Source organism: Porites lutea, chromosome 10 (assembly GCF_958299795.1).
Source record: "Porites lutea chromosome 10, jaPorLute2.1, whole genome shotgun sequence".
In the NCBI taxonomy this organism is placed as follows: Eukaryota; Metazoa; Cnidaria; class Anthozoa; order Scleractinia; family Poritidae; genus Porites; species Porites lutea.
The window spans coordinates 2,187,876-2,206,455 of NC_133210.1; the positions used below are offsets into that span (position 1 = coordinate 2,187,876).

Consider the following 18,580-nt stretch of genomic DNA (forward strand, 5'->3'; position numbering starts at 1 on the left):
CCAAGTGAAATTATAGGACTCTCAGTGGAACTTTTTTGGGAATTCTCTCATAAAAGTAATTAAGTCGCGTCCCGGTCTTGTTATTATTAGGATGCTGCTCAACGTAAAGCTCTTGTATAACATATGAAAATTGTTGGGCCAACAATTTTCATATATTATTTAATTATCAACCTCGACTTGACCAATCAAATAAAGGCAAATGAGCCTCCCACTTCAGTTGTATTCATTGAAACAAACCTTGCACAAAATAACAGCGAAAGCGATTTCAAATTTTGCTCTTAAATTTCGCAAAAATGCGCATTTTTCACCATTAAAAATCGCGTGACTAACGGATAATGCGTTTTCATTTTTTCCTGTAATTATTCCAGCAATTAATGAATAATTTACCTCGAAATCAATTCGACCAATCAGATGTCACTTTTTTGAAAGGGCACGTGGATGTTTATGACGCGAGCAACGATCTGTGTTATCGTCAACAGATCGCGCTACTTTTTCAGTTTCGAAGTAGATTTTTCAAAAGTCGGTTTGTAGTTGTTTTTCTCCTTGAGAGTTTCGCTGTTTTCTGCCGAAAGAATGCGTGAAATTGTTCATTTACAAGCAGGTCAGTGCGGAAACCAAATTGGCGCTAAGGTAAGTTATGTTGAAGTGAATTTCTGGAACTTTTGCTTCAATTTTGATGCGCGAAATCGTCGTTTGCTATCGTGGCTGATTGCCCAACCATTTCATCGTTCTTCCTCAGTTTTGGGAAGTCATCTCGGACGAACACGGAATTGATCCTACCGGTACCTATCATGGTGATTCTGACCTCCAGTTAGAAAGAATAAATGTTTACTACAATGAAGCAACCGGTAAGTCTTTACATGTAAGCTTAATAAAGTAAAAAGCTTGATTCAGTCTGACATGCCTCTGCACGGCAATAAAATTTCAGTTTGCTGATGTTTGTTCGGGTTTATTTGTTCAATGTTAGGAGGAAAATATGTACCGCGAGCAGTTTTGGTCGACCTAGAACCCGGAACAATGGACTCTGTTCGCTCTGGACCTTTCGGACAAATTTTCAGACCTGATAATTTTGTTTTCGGTAAGTCAGCTAGTTTTAAAGAAGATATGGGTTAGTTTAGGCCTTGGATAATATTTTGTCTCGAACAGATGTGTATACTAGTCAACAAGATATCAAAGTCACCAATCAGACAACGCACGAACAGGCCTCTTTAAAATAATGAGCTTAATTTTCTCACCCATAAACGTCCGTGTGCAAAGTCCAACCTGTTGAACTGTCAGATTCTAAAGTGTGCTGGATCTTATTGTCGACTTTTTTCTCATAGCAGCAACTGAACGTCAATAAGTTTATACATTTAAGAGAAAAAAACACTGATTTATACAAGTTATTCAACTTCTGTGTATTTGAAACTTTTCCAGACTTTCCTTGAAACCTTTGCGAAAATGTCGGCTAAAAGCGTAAATACTTAACGTAGTTTGCGAAAGAAGAAACTGACATATAAAAAAACCTAGTAATGTTCCTGTGTCGTTCAACCTGTTTTACACGATGAAAACGTAAACGTGGAAACGGAAAAATGGAAACGTGAAGAAGAGGAGAAAGAAAGTAAAACTGATCACCACGCTCCAAGTCAAATGAGATGGATCATCATTGGAATTGCTTCTCATGTGAACCTTTCCGCAAACTAAGAAATCCTGTAACCGGGGTAGCAAAGCCAGAGCTTATCGCTCGTTGTTTTCTTTTTCTTTTTTTGTATTTACAATACAGGACAAAGCGGTGCTGGTAATAACTGGGCGAAAGGCCATTACACAGAAGGCGCCGAGCTCGTAGATTCTGTACTTGACGTTGTTCGAAAAGAAGCGGAAAGCTGTGATTGTTTGCAAGGATTTCAGCTTACACACTCTCTCGGAGGTGGCACTGGCTCAGGAATGGGGACTCTTTTGATTTCAAAGATCCGTGAGGAATACCCCGACCGTATTATGAACACGTTTAGCGTTGTTCCTTCCCCTAAAGTGTCAGACACCGTCGTTGAACCCTATAATGCCACCCTGTCGGTTCATCAGTTGGTTGAAAACACGGATGAGACGTACTGCATCGACAACGAGGCCCTTTACGATATCTGCTTTCGGACTCTGAAGCTCACAACACCAACATATGGCGACTTAAACCATCTTGTTTCCGCCACAATGAGCGGTGTAACGACTTGTCTACGGTTTCCCGGCCAGGTTTACTAAAAACTTTTTATCTTTTTTTTCTAAAAAAGAAACAATAGTTAAATAGGGTAAATTTGACCACAGAAATAAAATTCCTTTATAGTCGTAAAATTACTGCTTTTTTTATACGTCCCAAAAACATGAATTTATGCACAGTGTCAGAAATGTTGCAATTCAAGCTCAAGTTAATGTTTTTGTGTGCTTGACTCTTTTATGTTTTATATACAAGTTAAAGGTCAGCAAGTTTTATGTCCATGCAAACGTTCAATTTCCAAGTTAGCTTGAACACCCTTTCGAAGGCCAAGGCTATTATATTAAATGCAATCATGCTAAACATTTACGATCACTTCAACTTTTTTCCTGTTGTTTCATCATGTTTTAGCTCAATGCTGATTTGAGAAAACTTGCTGTGAATATGGTTCCATTCCCACGCCTTCACTTCTTTATGCCTGGATTTGCTCCGCTGACCAGCCGCGGTTCCCAACAGTATCGTGCACTCACAGTTCCTGAGTTAACTCAGCAGATGTTTGATGCCAAAAACATGATGGCAGCTTGCGATCCTCGCCATGGCAGATACCTGACTGTCGCTGCCATGTTCCGTGGCCGCATGTCTATGAAAGAGGTCGACGAACAGATGCTGAATGTACAAAACAAGAACAGCTCCTACTTCGTGGAATGGATCCCTAACAACGTCAAGACTGCAGTGTGCGATATCCCTCCTCGCGGCTTGAAGATGTCTGCCACCTTTGTGGGTAACAGCACCGCTATCCAGGAACTGTTCAAGCGCATCAGTGAGCAGTTCACTGCTATGTTTCGGCGCAAAGCTTTCTTGCACTGGTACACTGGGGAGGGTATGGATGAGATGGAGTTCACTGAGGTGTGTACCTTATGCGTGATGGATATAAATTCACTTTACAGCTTTTCCAGCCATGCCTTAGTTGTAATATTTTGTGAGAAGAATATAGTGGTCTTAAAAACTTTACGAATCAATGAGCTGCATCAAAACTATTTTAAACTTGCACGAAGATTTTGAATCAAAACTTTCGCCTGTCTCTTTTTTAAGCGGTGGTCCTTATGTCTTCGAGGTCAGCTTTTTTGTTCAGCGCTTTCTTTGTTTATGAACCCCAGAACCTGACAAAAAAAATACTTATGGCGTTAAAAACAGCAGACGTTAACAGATGGCGGGAAAATGTTTTGCCGTAAAGCTAAACGAGAAGCGTGTATACACCCATCCCTTCACTTCAGTTTTCTACTTTAGGCAGTTTTTATGTACTCTTTGTATGTTACAGTGTTTGTGAAACGCTCTTTTTTTTGTTGCTTTTAAGGCCGAGTCCAACATGAATGACCTTGTGTCCGAGTATCAACAGTATCAAGATGCCACTGCTGAAGAGGAAGGAGAATTTGATGAAGAAGAAGAGGAGGAAGGCGAAGCAGCATAAACATTTTACTGGATGTGACTCAAAACTGAATTAAAAACTGTGAAAAATAACTTGATGTGTGTGTTTTGCGGATGTTGAGGTCGATAAACTGGCAAAAATTGACGAAACCCCAGCTGATTAACTACAAAAGTGAATGGAACATCTGAAAATGTTAGGTTTATAATCAGATTTAGCTGTCAATGGTATCAGGGTCTATTGTTCTTTTGTCTCGTTTCTATTCTCCCTCTTTGCTTAAAAAACAAAAAGTCAGTCGGAAAACGAAACAATTTTCCAAACCTCTGGTAATAGCACTTTTTTCCAGACATACAACTGAGTAAGATTTTTTTCCAGCATTATAGGCAATGAAAAATATTTTTCTCAGCTTAGGAATTTTTTCGTCAGGTATTTCCTTGCAAGAATATTTTTTCCAGTCTGCAGGATATTTTTTCTATTATATCACCCTCAAAAGTCAAATGGTCTGGCACTAAACCACCGAAACTAAAGGATTTACCAAAGCAGCTTGGCTAAAGACCCAGTCAGTCCGGATTACCTTCGGAATGAGGTATGGTGATTCAGTTAGACTGCAAAACAGTCGGTTTTTTTCTCAAAATCAGTAAAGAAATCGGTAAAGAGTCTTGCGCGCACGAAGCGCGCGAGCCTTAGACGCCCTTAGGGCCTGTTACTGCTCGCCCGTACTTGAATACGCAAAAATACGGACTGTTTTGCAGTCTAAGCAATAATGATTTCTTCCGTTGCTCTAAAAAAAACACAAATACGAACAGAAACCGCTCTTGTTACTTTTCCTACAATGGAGGATCAAACAAATAACGAAATCGAAGCTGTGGAGAAAGGACTGGAGAAAATGGAAAATGAAGGAGTCTTAAACGGAAGTGATTTTACCAAGCCATGGAGATCAAGTGATGTGATATTTCTGGTGGACGAACAAAGGTTTTATGTTCATCGCTGGGTCCTCGCAATGTGGTCTCCCGTTTTTGAAAAAATGTTTACTTCGAACTTCTCAGAGAGGAAGGAAACTGAAATCTCATTTCCAAACAAAGCGAGCGCTGAATTCAAAGAAATTTTAGTGATGGTTTATTCCTGTGCAGAGTCGCCAGCAGTGACGAACGGCAATTGCTTCTTCTTACTTAAACTCGCTCACGAATATCAAATCGACTGTGCTCTTCGTAAGTGTGAACACTTTCTTTGGAACGCTTCATATTCTGTGGTTGCTGGTTGTTTACACATCAAAGATCTTTTTCCATTTTTTAAAATGAAGCAGTTTAAAGACGAAAAAGAACAAATTCTGTCTTTGTTAATTGTTGGTCAGGAGTACCAGCTAGAAAGAGTTGTAGCAGCTTGTGTACACTTGGCCAGCTACTTCACTTTGAAAGCACTAAAGCAGGATTATGTGGAATTATGTGATCTTATCACTAAAGAAAATTACTGTAGGATACTCGAAAGAATGATCGAACGCTTGGAAGATAGTTTTTTTGTTTTCTGAAAGAGTGAAACATATTTTTCATTTCTTGTAACATTCCAGTTCCATTCCTGCTAAGGAAAGTTTATTTTTCGTCGTAGTCACATTGAGTGAAATGTTTCTAATTGGAGAACGGTACGGTCTTTTTTTTTTTGCTTCATTCAAATGTTCTTGCTTAATTTTAATCACCGGTTTTGAATAACTTGAGTCACTTTGCACGGATCAATATGATCTGTAATTTGTAGTCAGAGCTAAAATTCAGAATATTAACTGGCCATCTGTAATAATGTTATATATTTCCTTTTAGTTTTAAAATTTGTAACCGTAACAAGTGTTGTGTAAATAAACGACTATAACAAAAAAACAAAACAAAACAAATCTGGCCATTAGTCTCGTTTTTCGACCCGTTCCCACAGTGAAGTCGCCGGGTATCTGGCAGCTTGGGGCGGCCTCAGGTTGCCCACGCTCTAGAACAAGAGAGAATGATCATTCTCTCTTGTCTAGAACGATTCATTAAGTAAAGAAGCGGTAATTATTTAAACTGCCTAGAATGGGTCTGTTCAGTCCAATACAGTCGAAGCATAATACAGGAATAAACATTTCATTTCTTGTCCTTGTATTTTCGTTTCCCATGAACTAGCAAGAAACTTCCATGCAAGTCCCAATTTTAATTATAGTTCTGTCAGAATAACGTATAGACTGTAAATATTGTAGACTACGAGTAGCGCCCCATTTTTCCTCAGAGATAGTAGAGCGAGCGAAACGCGAGCTGGCGTAAAAATCACCCCACGCGAGAAAAGGCGACCACGCGCCTTTTCTCGCGTGGGGTGATTTTTACGCCCGCTCGCGTTTCGCTCGCTCTACTATCCCTGAGGAAAAATGGGGGACTACTCGTAGTCTACTCTTGCATCAAAGGGCAAATCATGCCGACCAGAAAAAAATCAATATTTAATATGCGTGTCACGACCTCTCAGTATGAAATATATTTAATAAGGGGCCAAAATTCACATTTGCTCCGTCAAAACGTTTTCCTCCAAAGCATAATCTACTCTAGCCTGCGAAAACATCCGTTTCTCCTCGCTCAAACGTTCCCAGCGGCGAAGAGCGAGGAGAAACGGATGTTTTCGCAGGCTAAATCTACTCTCGACAGAGAAAACAATTCATTGGACCAAGCAGCATTTTTACATGAGGTAAAAGTCGTGTGATTCCTACCTATCCTCCTTTTTTAGCCACGGAACTCGAACAACTCTTTGCATGAACAAACATCTGATAAATAAGGCTTTTTGTCAAATCCTGTTGGTAGTACACAGAAAACATCCTTTCCCCTGAGCAGCAACTCCAAAGCTTCCCTCTACTCCGATTTTAAAACAAATCTCAATTCTTGCGAGCAAATCCAGGTATCAACATCCGTCATTTTACAGCGAAAGCTTTGTTGAAAACATTACTTGGCAGCTTGGTGACAGCTTGCATCGAAATTTAGCCAATGGGAATTGCCCGTAAAAAAGCGGGTAATTCGAACGAATATAACGTATGCAAAACGAACAGTCAGTATTTTTAGCGTCTCTCACCAGCCTCGCTCACTGTTTTCAGCCTCGTTCCAGACCTTTTGTTTGATTGCTCGCCCGTACTTGAATACGCAAAAATACGGACTGTTCTGCAGTCTAAGCAATAATGATTTCTTCTGTTGCTCTAAAAAAACCAAATACGAACAAAAACTGCTCTTGTTACTTTTCCTACAATGGAGGATCAAACGATCGTAACTATTCAGTATTCGATGAGTCACATTTTGGCTTAAGAAACTCCGAGGAAACCTTAAAGTTGTCCTTCTAATCAACGTTTGGTGGGTAGATATTTATTTTACTTTAACACTTTGTTTAACTTGCACCAGTTGTAACAGGGGAAAGACAGAGGAAAGTGAATATATAGCTTGAGGATCGACTCAGCTGAGCGCTTCGCGTTTTCATTTATGTACTGCAATACCCAATTTCGCACAAAAACCCAATCTACATTTAGGACGAAAAAGGTAGATTCATCACTCCTGGTAAGGTTACGCCGAAGCAGTAAAGTGACACTGAAGCATTCAAAATAGCTCATGCACGTTTAACGTGCCTATGTTTACATTTAGGCACGGTTCAGACGCCGCTCGACTCATGTGCCGAACCTAACTGACGAATTAAGTAGGGCAAAAGAGCGGCGTCTGAATCAATTTGGTACGGCAGTTTTAGTTTAGTGCGGCAAAAGCGTTAAGTTCGACACATGGTACGCCGTCTGAATCATGCAGATGTCGCGCCAGTGTCGCTCCAAAGTCGAACTTATTCAGTTAGGTTCGGCACATGAAAAGTACGGCGTCTGAACCAGGCCTTAGGCCTTCTACAGCGGTCACGCGCAAGCGCTCCCTGTGCCCTTGGGACCCGTGCACTTAAATTCCAGTGCATCTGTGGATCCGCGGGGGCACTCGTTGTGCATATATTTGTGAGTTTAGTATAAATTGACCTGTTTTCATGCTGTTTATTACTCTTTTCGTTAAAACGGACAGCATACACCATGTTTGTCGCCTTATCTCCGCCATCGCTGCGCCTCGTTCCTCCACTGTGGCTCAGGTTCGGCAAAACCCGGCCGAAGCTGGCTAGTGCTGTTGTCGTGGCTGTACAGGCTAAAGAAAACAATGTTGCAGAAACTCGTGCTGTTGCTGCTAACGCGGCTCCGCTTATGGCCTTAGGTTAGTATTCTACAGTTTGTGTTCGTTAGTCTCCCAGCTCGTTTCTGGCTCGTGTTTGTATTTTTTATTTATTTCGAGTCCGTAGGGTAGTTTTGTTCTACGCGTCTGTGTTACAGTTTCGCTCTCGAGTCTGATTTTCGTTCAGTTTCGGTTTCGCTTTACGTCTGTGTACTGGCTGCATATGTCATAATTTTTTAATTTATTTATTTTTAATTTTTTTAATTTTCAAATCATTTTCAATCTTTGCTTCCGTTGTGTATAAAACGTTCTACTGATTTTCGTAATATCGACTTGCCAATAGTCCGGTCCAACCCAGCGAGGCACGAGAGGTCGTTCAGTTTATTAGGTTTGCGCGTCAGTGCTGGCCTTAGTTTTCAGCTCGTAGTGCTGTCGCAGTAGCGCGTTGCTGGCTTAGGTTTCAGCTCGTACCGTTCTAGTTCAGTCTTGTGACCTGCAAATACTCTTCTCGAAAGTGGCGCGTTGCTGGTTTAGGTGTGCTGACGTAGCAGCGCGTAGTTGTGTTGTGTGTAGTGGCTCCCAAATTAACGCCAAATATGCCTAGTTATCCTTTCTTTAGTTACAATACGTTTTCTTGATTGCTTAATGAGCGTTTATTCATTTTCAACGAAACAGTGACATTGAATCAGAGGTTTTTTTCCTCTAGCTCCTCAACTTATGGACAAACTTGTGCTGTCGTTCGGATACAATACTAAGCTAAGACTAATATAAAAACTTAAAAAACTTTTATTTGTAGAATTATAGTTTTCAATCGATTTTCGTTTTGCTTATTTCCCTGCCGCCCACGTCGTTAACCCTGTTCATGTCGGGATCGAGAGGGAATTGAGGCCCTCGTCACTAAAACACGTTATCGATTTTTTTTTCCAGGGAAAGGAAGGCTAGTTTTACAGCCCAAAGACAGAAACCACGTCAACAGGGCAAAAACGCCCTGCATGATGGCCGTACGGCTTGCCGCGGCAGCGTTTCCGAGAGAAACGCTGTCGCAGGCAAGCGGGGTCAATTATCTTGACCCCGAAATTGTAGAGGAGATATTTGGTAAGTATTTTGTGTTAGTGTCTCCAAATACATCTATGATATAATGGCACATGATCTAGGGTTTTAGACGTAACAGAAGTGAGGGATATTGACCGTCGGCTTTTTGTTGCCTTTTGGTACAAAATTATTTTTAAGTCACTGGGTAATTCGAGTGACGGCTGAAAAAAAATGAACGAGGATATTCGGAATACAAGTACCGTAAATCCTCTATTAAGCCCCCCCTCTCAAATAAGCCTCTTCCCTCTAATAAGCGCCTCCCCTTTTCAGGACAAGAAAGTTAATAAGTCCCCTCTCTATTAAGGCCCCTCACCTCCCCTAATTATTCATCACTGATAAATGATAGACTGTATTAATCAATCACGACTGTAAAACTTGATCCAGGATGGTTTATTTACCATTTGGAAGTTCGGATTTGATTCTGATCCTCGGCTGCATGACCTCCAACCTTCTTGTAACTTGAGCTTTTCCACTTTGTATTCTTGTTCTTTATGGAGAACTGATACCATCGTCTTTTCTAAATTAAATAAGCCCCCGGTCTCTATTATACCCCACCCCCCTCAAATGGTCTTGAAATAAATGAGCCGTGGGGGACTTAGACCCTGTTTATATGGATTGGGCGACCCCGGTTTAGTAAGGTAGGTTTCTTTTGTTTTGTATCCCCCAGAGCGTGAAAACAAAAGAAACTAAACCCACTAGACCGAGGTCCCCCACTCCATGTAAACAGGCCCTAAATAGAGGATTAACGGTAGGCGAATTATCTGGCCCATAAGCCTTAATGATGATCTCTCTTCAAGCGCCTCGAAATTTGAGACTTGTCACGTAACTATCGGTATATACGTCCACCCCTACATGTATGCTGGGGTGAAATTTGGCATCCAAGCACCCGCACTCAGGCCACCCAGACATTTAGGACCAGAAATAGAAAAAAAAAAGAGAGATAACAGAGAAAGAGTTTAATAGAGCGAGACACAAAACACCATCAATTACAGCTTCGTTGTGAAAAGTTGAAATCCTGACAACCTGCAATGGAAAACGAGTGAGAGCAAAAAAAAAGAGGGCAGCCATCTTTTGTGAGCACATACCACAAACACTCTCGAATATTTTTATAGCTACCTTTATGGTCACGCCTTGGTCTCATAACACCACGTAACATAACAAGCGAATGGCATCATTAAAAATAAAGCGGTCCCTTGGCAAAAAATTATAGAACGACAAGTAAACCAAACTCTTGAATATCCTGTGTGGCATTCGTATTTCAATTGGTTTTATGTAGGTTTTCGTGTACATCAAACAATTTGAGCGTCATTTCGGCCTAATGGTGAGAATGTTTCCACAATGTTTTGATTCATAGTGTCAAGTGTAAGCCCTTCGCAGTGTTTCATTTTTTATCATCTTGGACATCGTAAAGACCATGCACCTTCTTTACATACATTACCGTAAATGCTCGCATTAGCGCCCAGGGCCCAGTTGCTCGAAGCATGGTTAGCGTTAACCAGCGTTTAATACCTTGACAACGTATTGGTTTTGATACTGCTTAACCAATGGTTAGAGCTAACCATGCTTTGAGCAACTCAGCCCAGGGCGCTTACTTAATTTTCTATGGCGAGAGGGGGGCGCTTATTTCATTAATCATGACTATTACAAAACTCTCAAATCCGATTGGCTATCAACTGCCCTGATTTCAGCCTTAACGCTTGAATGGCTTTTTTTTCAGTATTAGCAAAAAAATTCTTGGAATTTCTTGTGTTTTGATTTAAAATAGAACCTTATATATTAAAAATTTTATTAAAGTTATGATACCCTGGGTGCCAGAGACTTTTCTAGAGCGGTTTCCGGTTTCTGTCAAGTCTTTATAGTGACCCGCGCTTCGCCGCTCGTGGCTTCGGCCTTCGGCCAACACCGAAAATTCCCGAGAAAAACCTCTGGTACCCAGGGTAAAGTTGTAATTGGTGACAGAATTTCGTGTCGTCCAATTCGGTCTATAATCATACTCGTGATTAAACAAATCGGACTCCCCTACGCGGTCGTCCGATTTTGTTTGATCACAGACCGAACTGGACTCCACTCAGTCCTGTTACCATAACTTATCAATTTTTGGCCTCAAAACGACATTATGTTTATTTCTAGTTAACCTAAACTGCAAAATATAAAAATTCAAAAAAAGTTATAGAAAATTACTTTTTGTGAAACTTGAAACGTTCTCAATGCGAAGCACCTATGAAAGTGAAGCACCAATGTGCTCACATGGATATTTCCATCGAGGAAATGAGAAGCAAACCCGTACGACTTTGAACAACATTAATTTTGTACTATTATGAATGTCACATTCATTAAGAGTACCATATACGTCTCGTATATCGTACCGAGTACTCAACCTCGTTTTTTTCTCGGGGAAGGGGCGGGGGCGCTTATTCCAAATTTTAAGCCTTAGGAAGGGCGCTAATTCGAAGAGGGGCGCTTATTTGAAGTTCACCCAGTCCTTAATACCCCTGACGGGATTAGGCGGGATGGACGAGAGGAAGGCCTGCAAGGTAAACACTATTTCCTTTCTTCACCCATCCATATGCAACTGTGTCCGGGCATCATGTTGCCAAGTGGATTAAGTGAATTACATTCTTGTAAAGAGAAGGTTCACGAAGCTTCATGTTGTGGCCATGGCAAACTTATTCTTATTTTTCTAATTGCAGAGTATGTATTTAAAAAATTCAACATACCATTGGGGGAAAGACAAAGTCTCAAAGAGGCTTTAGCCAAAAGTATTGGCCAGAAGTGTTGCGACACTAGAAAACTGGTTAAAAGAGGTAAGTAAGCGAGAAAAGTTTGTTTTTGGCGGGGGACTGAGTGAAATGCTTTTGGGGGGTATGATGGGCTGCTGGGGTTAATAAAATGTAAAGGAAGTAAATCTTATCTTTGAGATCAAAAATACCTATTGTAATATATTGCTGCGAGCCTAGGTGCTGTTTGAGTAAATGAGAAGAAATGTATCATATCAAATTTCATCAGGAGCATACCGCTTACACGAAATGTAGCATTTTTGGATGCAATAACGATCGTACATTTTTATTTTCAGAAAAATAATCAAAAAAGATTGTTTGAGCTTTCTATTCGTTTTTGTGTTTGGAATTGCAGGACAAAAGATCCACTCTTAGCGGAAAATAAAATAGATTAAAAAACATTTGAGTAAAGTAATAATGATATGTGTATTGCGGAGGGCAGCTTTCAATTTAATAGTTGGTTAGTTGCATTTTCAAAAACTACCGCTGAATGTGACAAAAGCAGAAAAAGTTGGCGTAGAATAGCTTTCTACGTCGTCTTGCCTTGGATTCTTTTTAAAATGGTTTCCATGTGAAAACTCATTGCTGTCGCTATTATCGCAGAGAAAGCGAAACAGAAAAAATACTTGAAAGAGGAAGTGGAGGGAGGAGAGGAAGAAGTGGAAGAAGAAAAAGAAGAGGAAGAAAAGGAAGAAGCGAAAGAAAAGGAGGAAGAGGAAGGAAAAGAAGAAGAGGGAGAAAAGGGAGAAGAGGAAGAAAAGAGGAAAGAAGAGGAGGTAAAAGAACAGAAGGAAGAAAAGAAGGGAAAGGAGGAATGCAAGGAAAAGGGCATGAAAAAAAGAAAAGTAAAAGAAGAGAAGAAAGAGGAGGTGAATACTAGCAGTTTTCGAAGGGAGGAGGTCCCACCCGAACCTTGCACCAGGCGAGGGCGGAGGGTGAAACGACGTTCCCGCTTCGATAACTGATAGGCGCTTTGGAGGACTGTCATCACGTGATCGACTTTCGGTAAACTCGAAAACAGTTTGCTTTTGAAAAATTTTGTTAGCACAAGTTGAAAGAGCATATTAAAATTAGGTAACCTGAGAATTTGGTGGAAGCTAAAATTTAGAAATGAAACATAAAATTTAGAATTGAATTTTGGCAATAAACACCCTGCATATAAATCTGTGTTCAGAATTTCTAAGTCACACTTTTGCTTATGCCAAGTCATTTCCAGTTAAGCTTTATAAAATTTCCTCACCGTCCCTCCCCCTTGCGACTATTATTTTAACTAGTAGTTTCCAGTGGAAAGTGAAGTGCTGCGAGTAAAGCATGACATTTGAAATAATTTGCATCAGTTGTAGTTTATTTCGATTTTTGATATTTGACCTTAACCGCGTCAAATAACTGTGCATGTAACGCTACATGACACGAAGAACGAATGCGATCGATAAAAACTGAACTTTGAACCCAATTAAGTGTTTATACTAGAAGTACGTGTATCGCAGAAACTCGCGAAGCTCGGGGGGGGGGGGGCATTATATGTCAGGGATGGACGGGGCGAGAGAACTGGAGTAAATTGTGTAGTTTCGGAGGGCAGGTTTCAAGTTTCAACAGTGGCTCTAATATTGGAATGAGAGATGTACGTAATCTCCTTTTGGTTGGAGTAAATCTAAACCCAGTGCTCTGTCGTTAAAACGGATTTTTCTGGGGCTTTAAGGGGGGGGGGGGGGGGGGGGCTGGTGATGTTAAGGAAGGGTAGGCAATGTTTCATAGGTCCCGTGTTTACCCCATGTGACCCTCCTACATGTGTAATTATAGTCAAAAGAAAATGGGTGTGATAGTGAATAACTGCACAAAAGAGAGAATATGGAGCTAACTCGTGCCATCTTTAATAATAAGTGCAATGATGATTACATATGGAGTGTGTCATTACTAGAGCAGTGAAAATAAGAAGTAAATGCTGGTAATTGACGAAAAATATTTATTGTTAAGTGAACTACAGCAATGAGAGTGTTTGCACTTGTTGTAGTACATAATCCAGAGATGCCAACCTCTGGAAATCTAAAATCTGGAGACCCTTTTTTTTTTGCATTGAGTGAATTTGTATGAAATGTCCACATGCAGGTCATGTTGAAGTTGATCAGTTTCTCAATTCTCAACATGCGTGACCTTGTTGATACATGGTTGCCAAAGGAATAGTTTTGAAATTGCCAGACTGACAGTCAAATGTACACTTTCCCTGACCAAATGAATTGACAATTTGTCCAGATATTAATGGGTTCCAAGGGCGCGATCCATTCAACCAAACTTACCGGAAATTTCGGTCCAAAACTCAATGGATCGGTTCGGTCCAACCGGAAAAGTTTCGAAAAAACGGGTCCACCTTTTGAGGTGGTCCTCTTTTCCCGGTCGGACCGGTTGGAATTTTGGTTGAATGGATCGCGCCCCAAAATTCCACTCAAAGTTCGTGTACTCGACACAGATGACCTAGAGCAAAAGACTTCTTTGTTTTCTGTTCAGGGAAAATCTGCTTGGTATTGTTTCAAGGCTGTTGTTCTTTTGTTTTACATATCATCTGTGTCCGGTACAAAAAGTAAATGCCCCAACTCCCATCACCGCCATCCTCGCCACCCATTTATTGCATGAATTTATCGTAAATATAAAGCACAGAATAGATTGATCTTATAGCAAACGCTATATCTGCTTGTCGTGTAATTCCTGCAAACAATATCCTTCTGATGAAATATGTTTAACTTCGGTGAGAGGGGGACATGGGGGTTTACGGTATTGCGGTATTGGGCTTTTTTTCATACGGTATTTCGGTACTATTAATTTTAACGTGCGGTATTGCGGTATCATCTAGCTCTGCGGTATGCGGTTTTACATCATTTTGGCTGACGGTATTCGGTGAAATAAGATTGTTCACGGTATTACGGTTGCGCTTTCTTTTCGATACAATACGCAAAACAAAACACAGCAGGACATAAAGGTCAATAAAAGTTAATATTTAGAAGTCTTGAGACATAACGGTAAATGATTAAACCATTGTGGGTCATTTTGTGACAGTTAATTGTCGATAATATACAATGTGATTGTTGTTGCATCCAATGACAATGAGTCACCTCAAGTTACCTTACCAGGCTTTTCGATCTGTGTACGTGTGCCAGTCTGCTACTTAGCCGTTTTTAGTGTCGTCACGCAACGCTCTTCCCCACTGGGGAGACAGTCGAGATAGTTGACCCCTGAGATACTGACATACTAGACTATAGACTCATCCAAACTCGCACTAGACGTGCGTGGAAAGGGTTTTGGTTGGTTTGTTTTTTGTTTTTGTTTTTTCGCGCTTTCAAGAGTTATTTTTATTGGAGTTAGTTAGCTGTTGGGTCGACCTACCAAAAGGTTCTTTTCAGTGAAAATTTGCCAAAAATTTGCCAACTACCAAAATATTAAAAAAACATGGACATCTGGTGCATAAATGCCTGAGATAATTAAACGCGCTAGATGGAAGCACCCATAAGTATGCAGAACCGATTATGAATGTGATTAAAATATGCGGTATCGGTATTTAGACGATTTTCGAAGCGGTATTTCGGTATTTGCCATTTTTTCTTACGGTGTTGCGGTATTGGGTACTCCCCAATGTCCCCCCTCGGTGAGTATGCAGAAATATGTCATCTCCCTCTGACTTCTTTGAAAGAGTTAAGTTTTCCCTGACTTATACTGAAATTCCGTGACTTAATAAATTGTCCCTTACGGGTAAAATAATTAATTTTCCTGGCATTGTAACAGATGTTACACACTAATATTGTGAGGAGACAAGACCAATATATAACAAATTCTCTTGATTGTACCTTGAAGGAGAAACCAAAGAAATTTTGGTCCTATATCAAATCTAAAAAACAAGATCAAATTGGCATTCCTCCATTAAATGGTAATGGTAAGGTGTTGACTGACAGTACAAGTAAAGCTGAAGTTTTAAGCAACCGTTTTCGACAGATATTCACTAAAGAGGATCTTTCCTCCATACCGAGCAAAATGATCCCTGTAATTATAGACCTGTCTCCCTTACTGCTGTGTTATGTAAAATCATGGAACATATCTTTTATAGGAACATTATGCACCATCTTGAGGACAATGTCATCTTATTTGCGAACCAACTTGGATTTCGGAAAAATAATTCATGTGAATCTCAGTTGATACTGACTGTTGAAGACCTGGCCATGAACTTAGATCATGGAGATCAAATGGATATGATCATGTTAGATTTCAGTAAAGCTTTTGATAAAGCACCCCATCAACGCCTCATTAGCAAATTGCAGTTTTATGGCGTTCAGGGAAGTACCCTTACTTGGATTAAATCTTGGCTCACTAGTAGATTACAGAGTGTCATAATCGATGGCATGTGTTCAAAATCTGTAGATGTGACGTCAGGGGTACCTCAAAGCACAGTACTAGGGCCATAAATGTTTTTGTTATTCATCACCGGTATGCAAGACGATCTAGTATGTACACTAAGATTGTTTGCTGATGATGCTTTATTGTATCATAAAATCACTCATAATGACGACACCTTGGCTTTACAGCGTGACCTAGACAAACTAGGCCTATGGGCTGATAGATGGCAGATGCTGTTCAATCCCTCCAAATGCTACAAAATGTCTGTTTTCCGTAGTAGATCCCCAGTAGTTAAAGACTACACCCTTTACAACCAAACCCTGGTAGCTGTCCAGCAACATCCTTATTTAGGTGTTTTGCTGTCCAGCGATCTGCGGTGGAACTCTCATGTGGACAAGATTGCTGAAAAGGGGAACTCTTCACTTGCATTTGTGAAAAGGAAATTGTATACCTGCTCTGAAGAAATCAAACGAGCAGCATATGTATCACTTGTCAGGCCACATCAAGAGTATGCGACTGCAGTATGGGATCCTTAGAGACAGAATCAAGTGGAGAAACTAGAAGCTATCCAAAGTCGTGCAGTGAGATTTCTTAAACATGATTATAGTTATAACACCAGCGTGTCCAAATTGAAGAAATCCCTATCTTTGGGTTTACTAAGCGAGAGAAGAAAATCCCACCGTCTACAAATTTTCCATAAAGCTGTGTTTAATGATATTCCTTTGCCTATTCCGCCTTATTATCAATTATCTATTTGGGAAACTAGAAATTACTCGACGAATTCATTTATTCAACCATCTGTTTATCATGATTACTATAAGTATAGTTTCTTCCCGAGAACTATAAGGAACTCGAACTGTTTATTACCTGAAACCAGATCTCTTAATTATTCAGCATTTTGCAGTGGAAAATTATTTTAAGTTTGATTTTTAAGTCTAGCAATATTCTTAATTACATGTTTTATTTCTTTATTTCTTTAGTATTTTTTATTAGCTATGTTTATATTTTTATTCTTTTAACTCTTCTTGATGTGTAATAGCGTTGAAGAGTATTAAAGTAGATGTAGACGTTAATGGGTTTTTCCTTCTCCTCAACTTATGGACAAACTTGTGCTGTCCTTCGGATACAATATTAAGCTAAGACTAATATAAAAATTTAAAAAAACCTTCCATTTGTAGAATTATAGTTTTCAATTCATTTTCGTTTTGCTTATTTCCCTGCCGCCCACGTTGTTAACCAAGTTCATCTCGGGAGGGAGAGGGAATTGAGGCCCTCGTCACTAAAACACGTTATCAGTTTTTTTTTCCAGGGAAAGGAAGGCTAGTTTTTAATGACAAAGACAGAAACCACGTCAACAGGGCAAAAACGGCAGCGTTTTCGAGAGAAACGCTGTCGCAGGCAAGCAGGGTCAATTATCTTTACCCCGAAATTGTAGAGGAGATATCTGGTAAGTATTTTGTGTTAGTGTCTCCAAATACATGTATGATATAATGGCACATGATCCAGAGTTTTACACGTAACAGAAGTGAGGGATACTGACCGTCGGCTTTTTTTGGCCTTTGGTACAACATTATTCCTAAGTCACTGGGTAATTCGAGTGACGGCCAGAAAAAATGAACGAGGATATTCAGAATAGAGTAGTAATAGAGGAAATGAGAAGCAAACCCGTACGACTTTGAAGAACATTAATTTTGTACTATTATGAATGTCACATTCATTAAATACCGTACACGTCTCGTATATCGTACCGAGTACTGAACCTCGTTTTTTTCTCGGGTAAGGGGCGGGGGGACCTCATTTCAAATTTAAAGCCTTAGGAAAGGGCGCTAATTCGAAGAGGGGCGCTTATTTGAGGTTTACCCAGTCCTTAATACCCCTGAGGGGATTAGGCAGGATGGACGAGAGGAAGGCCTGCAAGGTAAACACTATTTCCTTTCTTCACCCATCCATATGCAACTGCGGGCGGGCGTCATGTTGCCAAGTGGATTAAGTGAATTACATTCTTGTAAAGAGAAGGTTCACGAAGCTTCATGTTGTGGCCATGGCAAAATTATTCTTATTTTTCTAATTGCAGAGTATGTATTTAAAATATTTAACGTACCGGTTGTAAAGGAAGTAAATCTTATCTTTGAGATCAAAAATACGTTTTGTAATATATTGCTGCGAGCCTAGGTGCTGTTTGAGTAAATGAGAAGAAATATATCGTATCGTTTCATCAGGAGCATACCGCCTACACGAAATGAAGCATTTTTGGATGCAATAACGATCGTACATTTTTATTTTCAGAAAAATAATCAAGTAGATCTTTTGAGCTTTCTATTCGTTTTTGTGTTTGGAATTGCAGGACAAAAGAATCCACTCGTAGCGGAAAATAAAATAGATTAAAAAAAACACTTGAGTAAAGTAATAATGATATGTGTATATGCGGAGGGCAGCTTTCAATTAGTTGGTTAGTTGCATTTTCAAAAACTACCGCTAAAAGCAAAAAAAGTTGGCGTAGAATAGCTTTCTACGTCGTCTTCCCTTGGATTTTTAAAATGGTTTCCATGTGAAA

The 18,580-nt window shown here is 40.0% G+C and overlaps 3 protein-coding genes across 3 annotated transcripts; all 3 read left to right on the forward strand.

Moving 5' to 3' along the window:
* The first annotated feature begins 466 nt into the window (after nt 1-466).
* Nucleotides 467-3,697, forward strand: LOC140950141 (tubulin beta chain). Its single transcript, XM_073399326.1, has 6 exons — nt 467-630; nt 740-848; nt 968-1,078; nt 1,763-2,220; nt 2,591-3,085; nt 3,534-3,697. The coding sequence occupies exons 1-6, from the start codon at nt 574-576 to the stop codon at nt 3,645-3,647; spliced, it is 1,344 nt and encodes a 447-aa protein (XP_073255427.1). The 5' UTR covers nt 467-573; the 3' UTR covers nt 3,648-3,697.
* Nucleotides 3,698-4,434: 737 nt separating this feature from the next.
* Nucleotides 4,435-5,127, forward strand: LOC140950865 (BTB and MATH domain-containing protein 15-like). Its single transcript, XM_073400086.1, has one exon. The coding sequence runs from the start codon at nt 4,435-4,437 to the stop codon at nt 5,125-5,127; it is 693 nt and encodes a 230-aa protein (XP_073256187.1).
* A 10,991-nt stretch (nt 5,128-16,118) lies between these two features.
* On the forward strand, nt 16,119-16,562 carry LOC140950866 (uncharacterized). Its single transcript, XM_073400087.1, has one exon. The coding sequence runs from the start codon at nt 16,119-16,121 to the stop codon at nt 16,560-16,562; it is 444 nt and encodes a 147-aa protein (XP_073256188.1).
* Nucleotides 16,563-18,580: the final 2,018 nt, after the last annotated feature.

Bases quoted from the DNA above. Each gene is read 5' to 3' on its own strand.
- LOC140950141 (XM_073399326.1), top strand. From the start codon at position 574: ATGCGTGAAATTGTTCATTTACAAGCAGGTCAGTGCGGAAACCAAATT. The intron at 2,221-2,590 runs GTTTACTAAAAA...ATCATGTTTTAG, and splicing joins GTCTACGGTTTCCCGGCCAG to CTCAATGCTGATTTGAGAAA. The intron at 3,086-3,533 runs GTGTGTACCTTA...GTTGCTTTTAAG, and splicing joins ATGAGATGGAGTTCACTGAG to GCCGAGTCCAACATGAATGA.
- LOC140950865 (XM_073400086.1), top strand. From the start codon at position 4,435: ATGGAGGATCAAACAAATAACGAAATCGAAGCTGTGGAGAAAGGACTG.
- LOC140950866 (XM_073400087.1), top strand. From the start codon at position 16,119: ATGCAAGACGATCTAGTATGTACACTAAGATTGTTTGCTGATGATGCT.